Source organism: Schistocerca piceifrons, chromosome 11 (assembly GCF_021461385.2).
Source record: "Schistocerca piceifrons isolate TAMUIC-IGC-003096 chromosome 11, iqSchPice1.1, whole genome shotgun sequence".
NCBI classification, from domain to species: Eukaryota; Metazoa; Arthropoda; class Insecta; order Orthoptera; family Acrididae; genus Schistocerca; species Schistocerca piceifrons.
Genome location: NC_060148.1, coordinates 108,052,870 through 108,073,569, shown reverse-complemented (window position 1 = coordinate 108,073,569; position 20,700 = coordinate 108,052,870). Strand labels below are relative to the sequence as shown.

The 20,700-nt window shown below is 39.9% G+C and overlaps 1 protein-coding gene across 1 annotated transcript in view; it reads left to right on the top strand.

Moving 5' to 3' along the window:
* Window positions 1–18,030, top strand: part of LOC124719762 — a 38,929-nt gene extending 20,899 nt beyond the window's left edge. The window contains exons 3-4 of the mRNA XM_047244961.1: window positions 3,052–3,136; window positions 18,016–18,030. Of these exons, the coding sequence (XP_047100917.1) occupies window positions 3,052–3,136; window positions 18,016–18,030 (100 nt within the window). The remainder of the gene's footprint in view (window positions 1–3,051; window positions 3,137–18,015) is intronic.
* The last annotated feature ends 2,670 nt before the right edge of the window (window positions 18,031–20,700 follow it).

The following is a 20,700-nucleotide window of genomic DNA, read 5'->3' as shown; positions in this document are numbered from 1 at the left end:
ATCATATTGTCCATTTTGGTGCCAACGTCATGACCCTGTCATAGTCTTCTAAGAGGAATGTCGTTGCTTCACCACCCAAGTTTCGTCGATAGAAAAGAGTTCTGTTAATTTCCTGACTTGTATCAAGTATTTGCATCGCCAGTCAGTAATGACTTCTCTCGAGAGAGACCTTTCCTTTACTTAGAGGTCTGTTGCAAGTAAACCGAATTTCATGCAGTGTCTTACGCTAAACAGCTTTCTTGCAAGGAATTTTTTTTTTTTTTTTTTTTTTTTTTTTTACGGCAACAACTAATTTGTGTAATGTCAGCACTACTTTTTAGCGTACAAAAGTCACTATGGTTGATCAAATTAGCTAGTTTGAGAAGCTGCCTGCAATGATGATTTATTCCCCAAATTTCTTAGTGGTGTTTCTTGGCGGTTCTGGCAAACCGCGTGGTTTATTTTCGGGTGCCTTTCTGATGCGTCCAATAGCGGCAAGGCTGACTTTTGTGTAAACTAAAAGCCTTTTCTTTGAGACGGGGAACATTAGCCCCCAGTTCTTTCTGTGCCGACTCTTTAATACAGTCCGTGATTGCGATAGAGGTGACTGAGCCATTTTTACCCCAAAGATCGCAATTATTTGCATTGTTCAGATTTTCCTGTGATGTGGTGCGCTTGTCGATCATCTCTGAATAACATATTCGTACATGTCCGCAGAGCATTTCACACGGTGGATTACAGTCGAACGTTGAAGGAGATAGAAACGTATGGAATAGGTTCCCATGTATGTGAGTGGACCTCAGCTCTGAAGTGACAGAACCCAGTATGTTGTCCTCAGTGGCGAGTGTTCGCCAGAGGCAGGAGTGCTCCAGAAAAGGGTGGTGGGACCGCTGTTACTGTCTGTATACATAAATGATCTGGTGGACACGTACCTCCAGCTGTTTGCTGATTGTCCCCTAGTGTACAGTAAGATCTCGTCGTGAGTGAGTGTAGGACGACACAAGGCGAGTTGGACAAAATTTCTATTTGGTGTGACGAATGGCAGCCATCTGTAAATGTAGAGAATCGTAAGTTGATGCAGGTGAGTAGGAAAAACAGACACGTACTGTTGAGGTACAGCAGTAGAGGTGTTCCGCTAGACACAGAGGCGTCGCTTAAATGTCTGAACGAAAGTTCGCAAAGCAATACGAAATGGAACTAGTGTGAGAGGACTGTGGTAGGGAAGGCGAGGGGTCGACTTTAGTTTGTTGGGAGAATTTTAGGAAAGTGTGGTTGGCCTGTAGATGAGGCTGCACGTAGGCCGCTGGTGCGACCTATTCTCGAGTACTGCTAGAGTGTTTGGTATCGGCAACAGGTAGAATTAAAGGAAGACAGCTAAAGGACTGAGAGATGAGCTGCTAGATTTGCTACCGGTAGTTTTGAGTGGCGCAGAGGTATTGTGCAGAAGCTTCAGGAACTCAAATCAGAATCACTGGAGGGGAGCCAACGTTCTTTTCGAGGAATTCTGTTGAGAAAGTTTAGGGAACTGTTTTTTGACGCTGACTGCAGAACAATTCTAGTTGTGGCAATGTACACTTGAGACAAGGCGTGTGAAGATAGGGCGAGAGGCATTGTCGCTCGTACAGAGGCATACAGGCAGTCGTTTTCCTCGCTCTATTTGCGAGCGGAACGGAAAGAGGAAATGACTGCAGCCAGTTAGGATAACTTTTTATGTGTACCAGTTACTACTTTTGTTTCGTATGGTTGCTGCTCCACCTTCATCGATTATTTTGTATTGGATGCAGCAGTTTTATTACCTCTGTAGCTTCTAGTTAGTATTTCACTTGCCTTTGAAGCTTCTTATTGGCTCTCTCGCTTGGGATTAGCCTTTGACCTGCATCAGCTGTGGGGAGAGGTTCTCGTGACATTGGTTCAAGTTCAGCAATGCCGGATCTATACAAGTATTTTGATTTTTGTAAGTGAACATGCAATAATCAATTAACACTGTCTGTTTCTATTTCTTACAGACACCTGATTTCTTTCTGGCATGATCTAAATTTATGCACAGCATTAGATACAGGAAATACAGTACTTTTTTGAGACTGGTCTAAAGTTACGGTTTAAGTGTTTCTACTGCTACTGAAACAGAAATTTTACTCGAGAGCAACATAGTTGGTGTACGTTTACAGTTCCGAAGACCTTTTTAACTATAAATGTAAAGTGTTACGCTGCCTGTAGCGGTGTGTAACTTGGTTTGTCTCCAGAATTTTCAAAAATTGCAAAAAGTTACACGAAGTTAACATGACTGAGTATAGTAGTGGTACAGCATACCCTCTGCCACACACCATATGGTGGGTTGCAAAGGGTGTAAGTAGATGGAAATGAATGTTCCAGTGGATGTATCTCTTGTTGCATGCATGATTATATGAGCACATGTGACGATTATTACGCAGCGGGTAGTTAATGTGTGTGTGTGTGTGTGTGTGTGTGTGTGTGTGTGTGTCAGGGAGAGTTGACCTGGTGCCCTTGTTGTATTTGAAATATGTCGACCAACTTATTGTGTACGAAGCAGTGACTTTTATATTTTATGTCGATATGTCAGAAAATGTCCGTGTTACTGGTCTGAATCACTTAGCTGTCTGGTGAGGAAATTGTATTTCAGTACTTACAGATGCGTGTAGTTTCTAGTGTTTTCTTCCTAAGTGAGAGACGGAATTGGTACCCAGAGAAAGTAGTTTTAGGGGTGTGTTTGAATGTAGATGAAGGATTGGGTAGCAACTGCATGCCGAGGTGAAAGGAGGCGGATCTGTGGAGTGAATTTTGAGGAAATGTGCGAAATGAATTTGTTAGGAGATGGAGTGCACCTATTTTTAATGGCAGATGGCTGAAGTTTTTGATTATGGGCTAGTGCTGTGGATCTGTCTGTAATACGCTGGTTAACCCGTATCGCAGAAGCGAGATTTCTAGATTTGTGACTTGTCGCTCGGAAGAATTGTATTCAGAATTGTTGGCAGTTTTGCGGCCGTGACAGTTTCTTTCATTTGGTGTGTGTGTCTCGATAGTAGAGAGTAAGTGTGTTGATGTTTTGTGCAGGAGCCTTCCTGAGGAGAAGCGAGGCGGGAGGCTGATAAAGGCGGCTAAGAAAGGGGCGGTGAAGGAGGTGCGGCTGTTGCTGGCGGCTGGGGTGGACGTGGGGGCGAGGGACGGGGGCCGGTGGACCGCCCTGCACTGGGCTGCACGGAGAGTCGACGCGGCTGTGGTGCGGCTGCTGCTCTCTGCGGCATCCGACCCCAACGCCAGGGATCGGTGGGGGCAGACGCCGCTGCACTTCGCGGCATCGTGTGGCCACGCAAAAGCGGCAGCTGCGTTGGTGCGGGCCGGAGCCGACAGGGGGGCGACGGATGAGTGGGGGAGGACCCCCCTGGACATCGCCACGCGGCAGAACAATCAGAAGCTCATAGAGATGCTGCCAGTGGAGGAAATGTCATAATGTACTTCATTGTACAGCGTATTCAAATAAAAAATTGAAAAAGAAAGGAACGCTTTATGTATCCATTTCTACCTTTTGCAGTCCACAATTACTCGAGTAACACCACAACTACTGCAACAACAGGAAATATCTGTAAACCAACGTGGCAAACCTTCCTTTCCAGAATTCACTCTGTAAAACATTTCACAAGCAATTTCTGCAAAAGCTCAGCAACAATTGACAAATACTCGATCATTAATAATCTCCACTTCTCTCTCCCTCTCTCTTGTGTTTCTCGTCCCACATACAATATTCAAACAGCTTACAAGAATACAGCCGACGTCTCTCACAACCGCCTGTGTTTCGAAACATAACACCCAATCTCTTCCGAGAGACAAATGCGAGAATACCGCTTGTTGTGTGTTAATGTTAGTTCTTTGCACCAGTCCACTACATTACCTAATTACTGCAAACTATTTGCTGGCAGTGTCTATGCTGCTACATTACATCACTGCAAACTGCTCCATACTCATATTGCTGCCATATAAGCTGTTCACTTAGAATGTATCTTCACTTGCGACTTCACACTGAATTCACTTCGGTGCGTGCACTGCACAAGTACTTTTTGTGTTTAACTGTAATGTCACATTTGTAGCAGTGCTCACACCACATCATGCTCACACCATCTGCAGCCTTCTTGCCAGCTCACCTTCAAATAAAGAGAATTGAAGAACCATCTAAAATCATTCGACTCCCACACACCTCCCTTGCTGCTCTTACAGAACAAACTACCATCTCTCAGGGAATTATACTCAATCACGTGGGACATGCAGCCATCACTGGCATTATACAGCAGTTTCCCAAATTACACTTTTGCGTCTCTGTAGGCGTTTTGAAAGCAGACCACATTTGGAACATTCATTCCCCTCTCTGCTGTGATAGAATTGGACTTGGCATCCCCATGCGTGCATGTGTGACCAAAGTGGCAGACTGCATTCTGAACAAGAGCTTCTGTGGCCCTCATGTGGCGGCGTTACACACGGAAGCTCCTTAACATTCTCTATGAGGAAGCAGCGACGCCAGAAGGCAGTATTGACTTGGTGAGTGACCTCCACGGCATTGATGAATACTTCAGGCTCTGCCAGTTGATCCTCAACATAAATAAATGTAATATACTGTGCATACACAGGAAAAGAAATCCACTACTGTACAATTACACTGCTGATCACAAATTGCTGGAAACAGTAAGTTACCTACCGTAAAATATCTAGCAGTAACTATCCAGAGCCACCCTGCGTGCAATGACCAAAAAATACCAATTGGTAAGAAACTGCAGTAGATCTTTTCTCAGCGATTCCACAATCACATGTTTTGGGCTCCTAAATCCAAATTTCGTGCTTCCTGCCTGTAGTATGTCGGCTTCACAACGAAAGCCTCAAAATTTTCCGACTTTTCTGAGATTTTCCTTTGTTTGACAAAGACTACGTGTTTGTCAAAGATGAAAACCCAACACAAAATTAAAGTGGACAAACTCCTCTACAACATGCAGCAATCAGGCGTGATTTTCTCACGACGAGCGGTGACGGCGCTACATCCTGCTGAAAAACGGCGAGTTGCACTCTATTACGACACTTTGGAATGGTATGCAGTCTTCAGCACAGGGAAAACAGCCCAGAACTCCATCTGCGTTCTTCGCATTATCAAACACAGCGGCATATATTTGAAACGTGTTCGTATTTATTTAAACTCGTTGTTTTAACTGTGTGGTTGGTATCTGAGAAATTGATAAAATTTATTTTGATATCGAAATACGTAAATCTGAGTCCAGTGCGACAGAACTGTGTAAAAATTAAATTTTGAACGGAAGTATGCGAAGTACACGCTACACGATGCGAAATCCAGGCTAGCCAGTACATCAAACAATTCGCCTGCGAGAGAGCAGGCCGTTTTCAATGTAATTTATACATACCATTTGCCTGCAAAACAGATAACACAATTCAAAATATTGGTCATGAATACTGTAAATCCTTATGTTCAAACTTGTAAACAATAACTGCACCAGATCTGCTGTCGTGTCTATTGTGCAAATGAAGATAAAATGTAACGCATCCCACATTGTGTCAAAACTGCTTGAAAATTCGCAAGATAACGCCTTTCTGAAATAACTTACCGATTTGGAAAGTCTGAAATGATAATTTCTCAGATACATTCTGGTGTGTGGCGGAGGATAGTTTGAGTACCACAGCTGTTTCGGCCTTTTCCTGTTGCAGTCGCGGTGTGATAGCAGAACTGACCTCCGTTCTCCTTAATTTTTATTTTCACATTCCCTCCTTAATTTTTATTTTCACGCTCCTTCTCCCGAGACGTGCGTAGCAGGTAGAAATATATCGGTTGAGTCAGGTGTAGAGAAACTGAAATAGAGTAAAAGTCTTCTTCATGTCCCTGTTGTACTCTCATAAAAATGTTTGCAATCGACTGAAAATTTTCACGTCGAGAAGAATAAACAGTTTTGATGTGTCTGCTCAACATATCGGTTTCCGTTAAGACTGGCAGAAGGGCCGAGTACGTCTTTCAAACACTGTCTGTGAAATGGCATTGTCCTGCTTTTCCTAAAAGCTGCCTCAGAACAGTGGCACACAGGGTCCTTTCGCACACTAGGCTTACTGTAACTCAGCCACCAATCAAGAACCAAGCTGAAATTTTGCCATTCCTATTGACATGCTACCCAGATATCAGTGATTTCGGAATGGAGGATTGTAGAATATTAAGTAAAAGACCGTCTCAGGTTAGTCCTCACTGACGATGCGAGAAATATCGTGTATGAAGAGCTCTGAATAGAAAGTAAGGAACCCGGAGAACATCTGGCGTGCATTTCCTCGCCATGTTACAGTTTTAGGTGGAACCTTTAACCTGCCACCTCTGCAGTGGGCGACATAGGTGGCTGAGACTGTTGGCAGGGCCAGGGAATCCTGAGAAACTGGTCCAAGTGCTTCACTCAAAAACCACCTCGGGCCATTAATGTGAGAAACGAGTCGTGAAGACAGCACCTTAGACTTGCAAGTGACAAATAGACCCAAACTTTTCGAATCTGTTAGGGTAGAACGGGGAATCAGCTATGACAAGAGCGTTACAGTGTCACTGAATACGGCCATAACCATAAATAGAAAATAAGTTGGGAATATTATTGTGCTTAGCAAGAGCAACCAGAAACAGGCTTCAGCTTTCCTTTCCCCTGCAGCACCAACAGCGCGGGTATCAGTGGAAGCAGTGGAAGAGCATTGTGAAATACGCTTCGGGCAGGTGTGTACCGACCAAATGCGTTTCAAGCCCGGTTTCACAGCGACGAGTTCATGGCACTTGTTTTCATGTAAATGCGCGTCTTGCACGCCAGATCACGAGATAACAAAGGAATTTCCGTGATCCGAATTTCATCGATAAAAATGACGCCAAAGAAACAGTTGTTTCCGGAAAGAGCAACATAACTGTAACATGTTGCATTACTCTCTACGTAACGAAAGCCTCTGTAAACATTCGGTCTTGTCTGTAAGGCAGACTTTAATTATAATCACACAGTATATCAGGTACGTTCTGACAACACGAATTTCATTTTTTTCATGACATCAACCCTTTGTACACAGTAGTTAAACTTTTTCTACAGGTTTTCCTTCATTGACATATATGTGTACATGACAATAACATTTTTTCCCTCATACAGTACCGTAAGTACAAGCCATTTCGTATGTTTATTTTCACTGTGGAATGGCTTTTATGTAAAGAGATATGAATTGTTACAGAGCGTATACCACATGATGTTCAAAGATAATTAAGCCAGATCTATGCAGTCCATTGTTTTACAAGCAAATGCTACGTGAAAGGAGACAGCAATCATTTTTTCGTCAAATACACAGAAGATAAAAGCAACATGAGAAATAATAACATCGAATTTTGCGCGTCATAATGTATTTTCTCTTACAGCTAACGTACAGAAGTATGCAATAACGGATTCCAGATAGTACTGATAAAATAGGTGGACAGTATATATTTCCACATGTATAACACGTACTGTCAACAATCGGAGGAGATATTTAATGTCATCATCTTGCACTGAGATACTGTAACACCGTGGTAGAATCAGGGTTTCTTCATTGACTGTAAGGATTTTGCTGTACGTGTCGTATGTGAAGACTTCAGGATTAATTATAGGTGAAGTATGTGTAGCAATGATTTATGGATTTTTATAATGAGGATGGAAAAATGGAAATGAAGTCCCATGCTTCTTTACAGAGCGTAGGGGAACGATGCGGGAGACCCGCACCGCCGAGGATATGATGAGATAATAGGAAGTGAGGATAGCAAACTTATGATTATTATGCAGACGCTTATGATTTATGATATGAAGTGTGGCATACTGATCGTAGGGATTGTCAGGGGTTACGTGACGATTTTACCCTTGGTGCGTGCTTTGTTGATTGTGTTTTCGTCTGTATCTCTGATAAGTACTATTTCTAATGGCTTCTGATAAGGTGTTGCCAAACGATAACACAAGGCTATGAAGTTACAGGAATATAAAACTTACTTTCAAAAATATGCATGTTTTTGTTTGTGAACAACAACGTGAAGGATTGGAGACTGTTATTGCCATGTACTTGCTTGATGAATTTGTCACTTTGCTTATGCTAATGAGTCTTTTCTCATTCACAGGATAATACCGTTTCTCATAACTTTTTGGCTGTAGTTAACCGATTTCATCGGAAAGACAAAATTTCTTAATTATTTTTATTCTGTACATTCACTTTACTTGTTCATAGTTACTAAGTACTCGTCTTGATAATATTTAAATTTTGCATTTGGGGTAATTATAAGTAACTGGCACGTGCATAAGTTAAAGTTTTGTGAACACATCTTTATTTTATTTTCTTTGGTGACTGACAGACAACATATAAATGTAACAATTCCTATTTTTCTCTACGGCAATAAAATGTTGTTCACACTCGCTCCCTGTCCTTCCCTTTAGCCTGTATTCTTATGCGCATTTACTGGAGTATATAAAAACATACACTCTGCAGAAATCACTATTGTACTCTTGCATAACAACACCAGTGGTCGACTCGTGGTCATGTAAAACGTAAGAAGACTGATAAGTGTTTGCCTGTTGATATTGTCACAACGAGTTGTACATGTGGTGATTACTATATTTTAATGTTTATTTTCTCTCACAGTGTAAACAGATTTCGATTATGATGATTCTGTTTGAGATGTCACTACCGGCGTATCTGTAATTTCGATATTCGTAAGAAATGTTTGTTATTTTTTTGTCATTTAATCTGAGAATTCACCATATGTAGTTTCAGATAAATCTATATGCTTAATTTTCTTTCACTGTATTGCAACAGAATATAAGTACTTTGTGAAAACACCTCATTTATGGACTTGAGTAGAGTTATTTTGTGCACTGTATGAAGGTTCGAAATATTAAAAATCTTTTCATTACCACGACATGCCAAATCGATTATCGTGATTTTAGATGACTGCACAGACATTTTATTAAAATGACATGTAAATACCTTTTGTGAGCGGTATGGCTCTGAGTTGTCACTGGATTTATTATAGACACCTGCTGCGCCCACTAAGTGTGCTCTGAGTCGCCTCCCAAACAATCACGATACGACGCTCTCACACGATAGGATATTACAGCGTCATAAGTGCTGGAAGACACTTCAACATGTGTCACTTCGTTTACTGTGCACACTCGTGTCAACAGCTTAGAGTATGAAAACCACGAAAAGTTATTGCTTCGATACATATTTGCTACGGCTAAAAGAAAATGTAATCACAATCAGTTACACGAGATTTTGTGCAAAATAACGACAAAAAAAATTTTATGAATGTCATTTTTTTTCCACGATTAATGACTTTGCTGCTACTGCACACTAATGTAGTGGACAATCTTTTTACCTTGTGCACATTTCTTTCAAATGGAATGTAACGTATTGTAAGTAAACCTGAACACCAATATAAACAACATTTGTAACTTTGTTTGGAGTGTACCTGAGCACGAAATGTTCAAAGATTTTTGCAAATTAATTTATAAGCGACTTAGCACCACTACTTTATATCACTTGTTTACAGTGAATATGTCCACCTCACATTTATATTTTGTATATTCCATAATCTTTTTTATGTTTCTTTACAAAATACAATACTACTTCGAGGCTTACTACTATTTTCGTATAATATGACACAGGCGAATGTTTCAGTACAATCTTTGCCATATGTAAAAATCCTCCTGCAAAATTCTGGCCGGAGAGGCTGTGGAATAGTGAAAGAGATCTACTGGGAGTTTGTTATTTGCATTTCAGGAATTTATATGTGCTACGTAAGTCTCAGACGCTAAACGACAATCTTGGATCTCTTACTATTGGCGCGCAGCCTGTGGTCAGAGCATCTGAGTCGCTGGGAGATGTGTTTGTCCTGCCGTGGCTGGCTGGCAGCGAATGAGGCACCCATATAAGAGAACTTTAGATTTTTCATCAAAGATGGTGTAATTTTCTCTGTGAGGTGTTTTTTATGTTTATCAATTATTTGTTTCACCTTTGTGAGAGTAAGAGTTTGGTACCGGTGTCGTCCTTCGTGAATGTTAACAAATGTTGTAATTTGAAGTGCATACAAGTAATAATATATCAGATAATTTTGAAAAAGATGGTTAAATGGATATTTCACCAATGGGCATTGTCCACAACCTCGATCCAAGTGATTTTCATTTAAAAAGTGCCTCACTCAGTGATGTGTATAACATAGTTTACTTGCTGTCTGGAGCATTGCACTGGGCTCTCAGCGACTGCAGTCAGAAATTTGCAACTGACGAGTACAGGGCAGCAAGCACCGCGTTTCCAAGCAATTACATTACGAGGTGAGGTATTTTCATATCAGGAGCCGTTCGCTATGAAATTTATCAACGGACACTGACCATTTCACGAACAACATTATTTACAGACCATTAACGCATGGGGACCACTTTCTTTCATAAAAGAGATTAATAATAAACTTCACATTTTTTTTAGAACGTTTATACAACAGGGCCAGAATCATGTCGCGTTCTGGAAACAGTTATATTACGTTTCTTTCGCAGTAGAACAGATCACCCAAAGCTAAACAACAGCAAACTAGTACCAAATCTCAAATCAAATGAAAGGAATCGTTTTAATACTACATTTCAGATAGTAATCTGTAAATAGTATTTGACGTAGCACAATGTAATGTTAAAAATGTTATCCGGATGTAGTTACTTAACGAGCGAATGAAGGAAGTACTCTATTTCTACATTTGAAAGCCAGATATCAAGTAGGGCATCTTACAAATAAAATAATAAGAAAAACGCTGTCGATTGCATAGCAAGTAAATATTGGCAATCAACCTTATAAAGAACAGGAGAACAACCCTATTACTACGTTTCATATAGGAATCTATGGATTGCATTAATGCAATTTTGTAAATGTTAACCAGACGTAATTACTTACCAAACGAATCAGGGAAGTACTCATTTCCCTACGTCTCAAAGCTATCTTTTGAGTAGGGCATGTTCACTTTCCAAATAAAACGCACTCGATGGTATAGTACTTTTCGAGAAACACTATTGGGAAAATTTAGAAAACAGGCAATTGATGCTGACAGCCGAACAATTCTACTGCCACCAACATACGTTGTGTGTAAGATCCAACAAGAGAAGATACGAGAAGTTAGGGCTCATACCGAGGCATATGGAGAGTCGTTTTTGTCTCGCTCTGTTTGCGAGTGGAACAGAAAGGGAAACAAGTAGTGGTACAGAGTACCCTCGGCCACGCACCGAACCGTGGCTTGTGGATTCGCTGTCTACATGTAGATATAGATGTGCTACATTTTACGTAGGAATCTATAGATAGCACGTGAGGCAGCAGAATGTAATATTAATAATGTTCATCAAATATAATTACTTATCAAACGAATGGAAGAAGTGCTGGTTTCCCTACAATTGAAAGCCAGCTTTCGAGTAGGACGTCATCTGTTTGCAAATAAAATTCAGTCGACGGCAGAGTTAATGGTGGCATGCAGGTGGTACTCATTATGTTGCTGATGAAGAACAGGAGAATAAGCGAATTACTACATGACGTATATGAACCTGCAATGAGTGAGTGAGATGACGGAAATTAATTTGTAAAAAATTAATCAGATATAATTACTTACCAATTAACAGAATGTGGTATTCCGTCATCCACATTTCAGAGGGAATGTTGGTGTAGTTTATCTGTTCTTTGCAGAATTGTAGTAGCGAGGTCTCTCGAGTTGTGGTACCCGTTGTGGATGTCCTGCAATGTAAGTCGGTTGGTGAACACACGCCATGGGTTCTTGAACTTCTGAGTGCAGGCCTAAGTGAACAAGACACGATGAGTGTGGAATTACTTGTAGAAGCACAGGCTGCTCTTGCAAGGGGACCGGAGGTCGAAATTAAGTTTTGACTTTTGGTTTGTAAATAGAAATTCGAAAGAAAGTGTTTGACATAAAGTGAGATGAAGTGCTGATGATGATCGGTCGTATTACCATATATCGAATTCAATTTTCCCTGAAAGTATTCCGGCGTTTGCTCTGAACAACGTACATCCGCTGAATATGGGCAAAAGTAGCACAGCGCACTTCCATAAAAACGCAGAGTAGTTTTAAGAGTTTCACGGTTTTAATGTAAATGCCGTTGAACTGCACCTGCAGTACAACTGATGGAGGAGGAAATGTATATCTGAGTCAAATTAGGTGATTTGTAGATTTGCTGCTCTCTTCAACTACCGCAAGAATGTTTTCTCTACCATTATAAAAGCACTAAATATTTTGAGTACTATTCCACGGCAACGGTGACTATGGAACGATTCTTCCATAGCCTACGAACAGCAAAGACTTGGCTTAGAACCGAATCGCTACAGTGAAGGGAGACTAGTTGCATTGTTCCTGTTGAGCGAACACCGAAACTACGTGAAAGGATACGGCGAAGTGTTAGAAAAGAAAGTACCAGAAAAATCTGAGTCCTATTCAAGAATTTAAATTATTGTCTTGTTATGTGAGTGCATGTTTAAAGTGTTTATTAAAAGCTGTTTGTCACCAGTTTTCTGTTTATTTATCAAGAAATGGTGCTTGTTTTGCCTACTCCCTATTCTTTGAGAATAGTATGACCTGAACCTACTTTGACGCTGATGACAGTTTTGATTTGTCATGAGTAGTTCTTTCCCAGGGAAATTTTGAGAAAAATTAACTGACAACCATGTCAAGCTGGTACCTTGTGTGTTTTAAAGTTGATGAAATGGAATAGCCAACAGCATAAATTACTGATCTCCCAATTAAATATTGTGTGTTGTAAATTTAAAACAAATGATAAATAAATGTGATATGCACTGTGAGTATATAATGAAAGTCTGTTCTCCCTTTCTTTTAGCTATCAGATACGCAAATTTTGTTGTTGTGTGTATTCTGAGAAAAATTTGCCAGTGTTTTATTGGTCTGGGTGTCCATTGTGCCCTGACATTTAGGAGGTGATGACAGACTAACCTGTAGCATATCTCAGGGTCTAGGTCAGGTTAGAAGGTTGTGTGTTTTAACATTGATGATGTGCAGTTGTCAACTGTTGAAATTACAGATGCCCCCCCAGTAAATATTGTCATATCGTGAATTTAAAGTCAATCATAAATAAATGTGAAATTCACTGTGAGTAATTAATGACAATTCTGTTTTCCTTTTGTTTTAGCTGTCAGTTACGCAAATTTTTTGTTGTGTATTTACTGATAAATACTTGCCAGAGTGTTTTATTGGTCTGTCAGTCCATACAGTAATGAGGTTTATGTGGCGATTGCAGACTAACCTGGACCTAATCACAAGGTCTATATCAGGCTGGAAGGTTTAGCGTTGATGATATGCAATTTCCAACAGTAGAAGTTACAGATGCCTCAGGTAAATATAGTTTCCTTGTGAATTGAAAAGGAATGATAAAAAAATGTGACGTACACTGTGAGTAAATAATGAAAAATCAGTTCTCCTTTTGTTTTACATGTCAGGTATGCAAATGTTTTTGATGTGTATTTACCGATAAATACTTGTCAGTGTGATTTATAGGCACTTCTGTCCATTTTGCTGTGAAATGTTGGTTATGAAGACAGACTGACCAGTAGTGCAGCAATAGGTCTGGGTAAGCATGGAGGTTTGTGTTTATTAATGTTGGAGTTGGGTGGGTTGTTAGGGGAAGGAGACCAGACACAGAGGTCATCGATCTCATCAGATTAGGGAAGGATGGGGAAGGAAGTTGGCTGTGCCCTTTCAGAGGAACCATCCCAGCATTCGCCTGGAGTGATTTAGGGAAATCGCGGAAAACCTAAATCAGGATGGCCGGACGCGGGATTGAACTGTCATCATTAATGTTGGAGAATTTCAATTGCCAACATTAGAAATGACTGATCATGAAGTTAAATATTGCTGTGTTGTCAAATTAAAAAACATGGAAAAATATGTGTGAAATTCCCTGTGAATGAATAGTTCTACTCTTGTTTTAGCTGTCTAGTATGTAACTTTCTATGTTGTGTATTTCCAGGTAAATACTTGTCAGTGCGTTTTACTGGTCAGTTTGTTCATACTGCCCTGAAGTTTAGATGGTGATGACAGACTATCCTGCAGCAAAGCCCGAGGTCCAGGTCATGCTGGAAAGTTGTGTGTTTAAATGTTGATGATGTGCAATTGCCAACAGTAGAAACAACTGATCACCTAGGTAAATATGGTCAGCTTGTGAATTAAAAAGGGGTGATAAATGAATGTGATATACACGGTGTGTAAATAATGAAAATTCTGCTATCCTTTTGTTTTAGCTGTTAGATACATAAATTTGTTTGTTGTGTATTTACTGATAAATACTTGTCAGGGTGTTTTAATGGTCTGTCTGTCCATCGTGCCCTAAAATTTAGCAGTTGATGACAGACTCAGCTGTAGCAAAGATCAAGTTCTAGGTCAGGCTGGGAGGTTGTGTGTTTTAACATGGTGTTTTGCTATTGCCAACAGTACAAATTACTGATAACCCAGGTAAATATTGTTGTCTTTTGGATTAAAATAGGATGATCAATACATGTGAATCTCACTGTGAGTAACTAATGAATTTCTTGTTCTCTTTTTGTTTAAGCTGTCAGATATGAAATATTTTCTGTTTTGCATTTACTGATAAGTAATTGTCAATGTGTTTTATTGGTCTGTCTGTCCATCGATCCCTAAAAATTAGCTGGTGATGACAGACAAAGCTGTAGCAAAATGCAAGGTATAGGTCAGGCTGGGAGGTTGTGTGTTTTAACATTGATGTGGTGCTATTGCCAACAGTAGAAATTATTGATAACCCAAGCAAATATTGTCATCTTGTGGATTAAAATGGGATGATTAACAAATGTGAATATTACTGTGAGTAAATAATGAATTTTCCCTTCTCTTTTAGTTTTAACTGTCACATACGTAAAGTTTTTTTATTGTGCATTTACTGATAAATAATTGTCACAGTGATTTATGGTCTGTCTGTCCATCGTGCCCTAATATTTAGCTGGGGATGACAGACTAAGCTGTAGCAATGTCCCAAGTCTAGATCACCCTGGGAGGTTCTGTGTTTTAACATTGATGATGTGTAATTGCCAACAGTAGAAATTACAGACCCTCCATGTGCATATTGTTGTCTAATGAATGGAGCATGGATGATAAATAAATGTGAAACACACTGAGAGTAAATAATGAAAAATGTATCCTCCTTCTGTTTTACCTGTCACATACGTAAGTTTTTTTGATGTGCATTTATTGGTAAATTATTGTCTAAGGGTTTTACTTTTGTCTCCGTCCATCATGCCCTAATAATTAGCTGGTGATGACAGACTACACTGTAGCAGAGCCCAAGGTCTAGGTCAGGCTGGGAGGTTGTGCGTTTTACAATTGTACATGTGCTATTGCGAACAGTAGAAATTACAGATAACCCGGGTTAATATTGTTGTCTTGTGGAGTAAAATGGGATGGTTAGTAAATGTGATTTTCACTGAGAGTAAACAATGAAATATCTGTTCTCTTTTTGTTTTAGCTGTCAGATACGTAAATTTTTCTGTTGTGCACCTACTGATAAATAATTGTCACAGTGTTTTATTGGTGTGTCTTTCATCGTGCCCTAAAAATTAGCTGGTGATGACACACTAAGCTGTAGCGATGCCCAAGGTCTAGGTCAAGGTGGGAGGTTGTGTGTTTTAACACTGATGTTGTGCTATTGCAAACAGTAGAAATTACAGATAACCCAGGTGAATATTGTCATCTAGTGAATGGAAAATGGAATTAAAAATAAATGTCAAATACACTGAAAGTAAATAATGAAAAATCTATCCTCCTTTTGTTATAGGTGTCACATACGTAAACTTTTTTGTTGTGCATTTACTGGTAAATAATTGTCACAGTGTTTTATTGGTCAGTCTGTTCACTGTGTCTCCGTCCATCATGCCCTAATAATTAGCTGGTGATGACAGACTATGCTGTAGCAAAGCCCAAGGTCTAGGTCAAGCTGGGAGGTTGTGTGTTTTAAAATTGGACATGTGCTATTGCGAACAGTAGAAATTACAAATCCTCCAGGTAAATATTGTTGTCTAGACAATGGAATGGTGATGATAAATAAATGTGAAATACAGTGTGAGTAAATAATGAAAATTCGGGTGTCCTTTTGTTTTAGCTGTCAAATACGTAAATCGTTTTGCTGTGCACTTACTAATAAATATTTCTCAGAGTGTTTTATTTGTCTGTCTCTCTATCCTACTCTAAAGATTAGGAGGTGATAACAGACTAACCTATAACAAAACCCAAGGTCTAGGTCAGGCTGGAGGTTGTGTGTTATATTATTGATGTTGTGCTATTGGCATCAGTAGAAATTGCAGATAACCCAGGTAAATATTGTTATCTTGTGGATTAAAATGGGATGATTAATAAATGTGAATTTCACTGTGAGCAAATAATGAAATTACTGTTTTGTTTTTGTTTTAGCTGTCAGATACGTAAATTTCTTAGTTGTGCATTTCCTGATCAATAATTTTCACAGTGTTTTTTTTTTTTTGGTGCGTCTGTCAAAGTCTGTAGCAAAGTCCAGGGTCTATGTCAGGCTGGGATTGTTATCTTTTGGATTCAAATGGCATGATTAATGAATGTGAATCTCACTGTGTGTAAATAATGAATTTCTTGTTTCCTTTTTGTTAAAGCTGTCAGTTACGAAATTCTTTCTGATGGGCATTTACTGATAAATAATTGTCACAGTGTTTTATTGGTCTGTCTGTCCATCGTGCCCTAAAATATAGTTGGTGATAACAGATTAACCTGTAGCAGAATCCAAGATTTATGTCAGGCTGGGATGTTATGTCTTTTATAATTGATGTTGTCCTATTGCCAACAGTAGAAATTACAGATAACCCAGGCAAATATTGTCATCTTGTGGATCAAAACGGGATGATTAATAATTTGGAATTTCACTGTGAGTAAACAATGAAATATCAGTTCTCTTTTCGTTTTATCTGTCAGATACGTAAATTTTGCGGTTGTGCATTTACTGATAAGTAATTGTAACAGTGACATGTGGAACAATCGGGTCTACTGCCGGATGTTTGTGTCGCTCTGGCACAATATTTCGGCTACGTAACTCGTTGCTTTCTTCAGGTGCTACCTGAGACGGCTGTGTTGGAGGATCTTGTCCAGTATTTATGCCCAGAGGGCGCTGGGTGCTCCCTTTGCCGTCCGTGCCCACCTGGTGCTGCTTGTAATGTGTTGACTCTTCCCTGGTGTTCCCTTGGACATCCGTGCCTGACTTGGGCGCCATCTGTGGCAGCTCTCTGAGGCCTGCCTGTGTCGGGCGTTCCGTTCGTGGTCTGTGCCCGCCAGGTGCTGCTCCTGAGGTTTTTCCCCCTCCCTGGTGCTCCCACGGACGTCCGCATCCGGATTGTCCACCATCTGTGGTCGTGGCAGTTGTCTGGGGCCTGGCCCGCATGTCGCGTTCTGTTCGTGGTCCGCGCCCACTTGGCGCTGCTCCCGAGGTGTTGGCACTTCCCTGGTGCTCCCACGGATGTCCGCGCCCGCCTAGTTCACCATCTGCAGTTGTGGCAGCTGTCTGAGGCCCGTCTGACGTCGGGGGCACTGTTCGCTGTCTCAGGTAGCACCTGAAGAAGGCAATGAGTTACTGGCCGAAATATTGTGCCAGAGCAACACAAACATCCGGCAGTAGACCCGATTGTTCCATATGTCAAGATCTCGCCAGGAAAGCCTGAAGAGTTACAATTGTAACAGTGTTTTTTTGGTCCGTTTCTCCATCGAGCTCTAAAATTTAGCTGGTGATGACAGACTAAGCTGTATCAGAGCCCAAGGTCTAGGTCAGGCTGGGAGGATATGTGGTTTTACATTGCTTTTGAGCTATTGCCAACAGTAGAAATTTAAGATAACCTAGGACAATATTGTCGACTTGTGAATTAAAGTGCGAAGATTAATAATTGTGAATATCACTGTGAGTAAATAATGAATTTTCTGTTCTCTTTTTGTTTTAGCTGTCAGACAGGTAAATTTTTTTGCTGTGCATTTAAAGACAAATAATTGTAAGATTGTCTCATGGGTCTGTCTGTCCATCGTGCCTTAAAATTTAGCTGGTTATGACAGACTAATCTGTAACAATGCCAAAGGTCAAAGTCAGGCTGGGAGGTTGTGTGTTTTAACATTGCTTTTGAGCAATTGCAAGCAGTAGAAACTAAAGATAACTCAGGACAATATTGTCGAATTGTGGATTGAAATGGGATGATTAATAAATGTGAATTTCACTGTGAACAATTAATGAAATTTCTGTTCCCTTTTAGTTTCAGCAGTGAGATACTCATATATTTTTGTTGTGCATTTAGTGATGAATACTTGTCACAGTGATTAATTGGTCTGTCTGTTCATCCTGCCTGAAGTTAAGGCTCTGATGACAGAATCACCAGTAGCAATCACCAATGTCTAAATCAGGCTCGAAGGTTGTGTGTTTTAACGCTGATGATATGCAATTGTCAGCAGTAGAAGTTACAGATCCCCCAGGCAAACCTTGTTGTGGTATGAATGAAAAAGAAACTGCAGATAACCCAGGTAAATATTGTCATCTTGTGGAATAAAATGGGATGATAAATAAATGTGAAATTCTCTGTGAGTAAATAATGAAATTCTGTTCTCCTTTTGTTTCAGATGCCAGATACGCCAATGTTTTTGTTGTGCACTTACTAATAAATACTTCTCAGAATGTTTTATTGGTCTGTCTCTCCATCCTGCTCTGAAGATTACGAGGTGATTACAGACTAACCTGTAGCAGAACCCAATGTCTAGGCTGGACTGGAGGGTTGTGTGTTGTAATGTTGCTGTAGTGCAGTTGCCAGCAGTAGAATTTACTTATCTCCCAACTAAATATTGTCATCTTGGGAATTAAAAAGTGATAATAAATAAGTGTGAAATATACTGTGAGTAAATAATGATAATTCGGTTCTCCTTTTGTTTTAGGTGGCAGATCCGCCAATGTTTTTGTTGTGCACTTACTAATAAATACTTCTCAGAATGTTTTGTTGGTCTGTCTCTCCATCCTGCTCTGAAGATTACGAGGTGATGACAGACTAACCTGTAGCAGAGTTAAAAGTGTAGGCCAGGCTGTAAGTTTGTGTGTTTTGATGTTGATGAACTGCAGTTGCCAGCAGTAGAAATTCCTGATCTCCCAACTAAATATTGTCATCTTGGGAATTAAAAAGAGATGTTAAATTAATGTGAAATATACTGCAAGTAAATAATGACAATTTGGTTCTCCTTTTGTTTTAGCTGGCAGATAAACCAATGTTTTTGTTGTGCATTTACTAATAAATACTACCCAGAATGTTTTATTGGTCTGTCTCTCCATCCTGCTCTGAAGATTACGAGGTGATGACAGACTAACCTGTAGCAGAGCCCAATGTCTAGGCCTGGCTGGAGGGTTGTGTGTTTTAATGTTGCTGAAGTGCAGTTGCCAGCCGTAGAAATTAGTGATCTCCCAACTAAATATTGTCATCTTGGGAATTTAAAAGTGATGATAAATAAATGTGAAATATACTGTGAGTAAATAATGATAATTCGGTTCTCCTTTTGTTTTAGGTGGCAGATACGCCAATGTTTTTGTTGTGCAGTTACTAATAAATACTTCCAAGAATGTTTTATTGGTCTGTCTCTCCATCCTGCTCTGAAGATTAGGAGGTGATGACAGACTAACCTGTAGCAGAGTTAAAAGTGTAGGCTGGGCTGGAAGGTTGTGTGTTTTAATGTTGATGAAGTGCAGTTGCCAGCAGTAGAAATTACTGATCTCCCAACTAAACATTGGCATCTTGGGAATTAAAAAGGGATGATAAATAAATGTGAAATATAGTGTGAGTAAATAATGATAATTCGGGTCTTGTTTTGTTTTAGGTGGCTGATACGCCTATGTTTTTGTTGTGCACTTACTAATAAGTACTTGTCAGAATGTTTTATTGGTGTGTCTGTCCATCCTGCTCTGAAGATTACGAGGCGATTACTGACTAACCTGTAGCAGAACCCAATGTCTAGGCCGGACTGGAAGGTTGTGTATTTTAATGTTGCTGAAGTGCAGTTGCCAGCAGTAGAATTACTGATCTCCCAACTAAATATTGTCATCTTGGGAATTAAAAATTGATGGTAAATAAATGTGAAAGATACTGTGAGTAAATAATGATAATTCGATTCTCCTTTTGTTTTAGCTGGCAGATACGCCAATGTTTTTGTTGTGCGCTTACTAATAAATACTTCTCAGAATGTTTTATTGGTCTGTTTCTCCATCCTGCTCTGAAGATTAGGAGGTTATGACAGACTCACCTGTAGCAGAGTTAAAAGTGTAGGCCGGGCTGGAAGGTTGTGTGTTTTAATGTTAATGAAGTGCAGTTGCCAGCAGTAGAAATTACAGATCTCCCATCTAAATATTGTCATCTTGGGAATTAAAAAGGGATGATAAATAAATGTGAAATATACTGTGAGTAAATAATGATAATTCGGTTCTCCTTTTGTTTTAGGTGGCAGATCCGCCAATGTTTTTGTTGTGCACTTACTAATAAATACTTCTCAGAATGTTTTGTTGGTCTGTCTCTCCATCCTGCTCTGAAGATTACGAGGTGATGACAGACTAACCTGTAGCAGAGTTAAAAGTGTAGGCCAGGCTGTAAGTTTGTGTGTTTTGATGT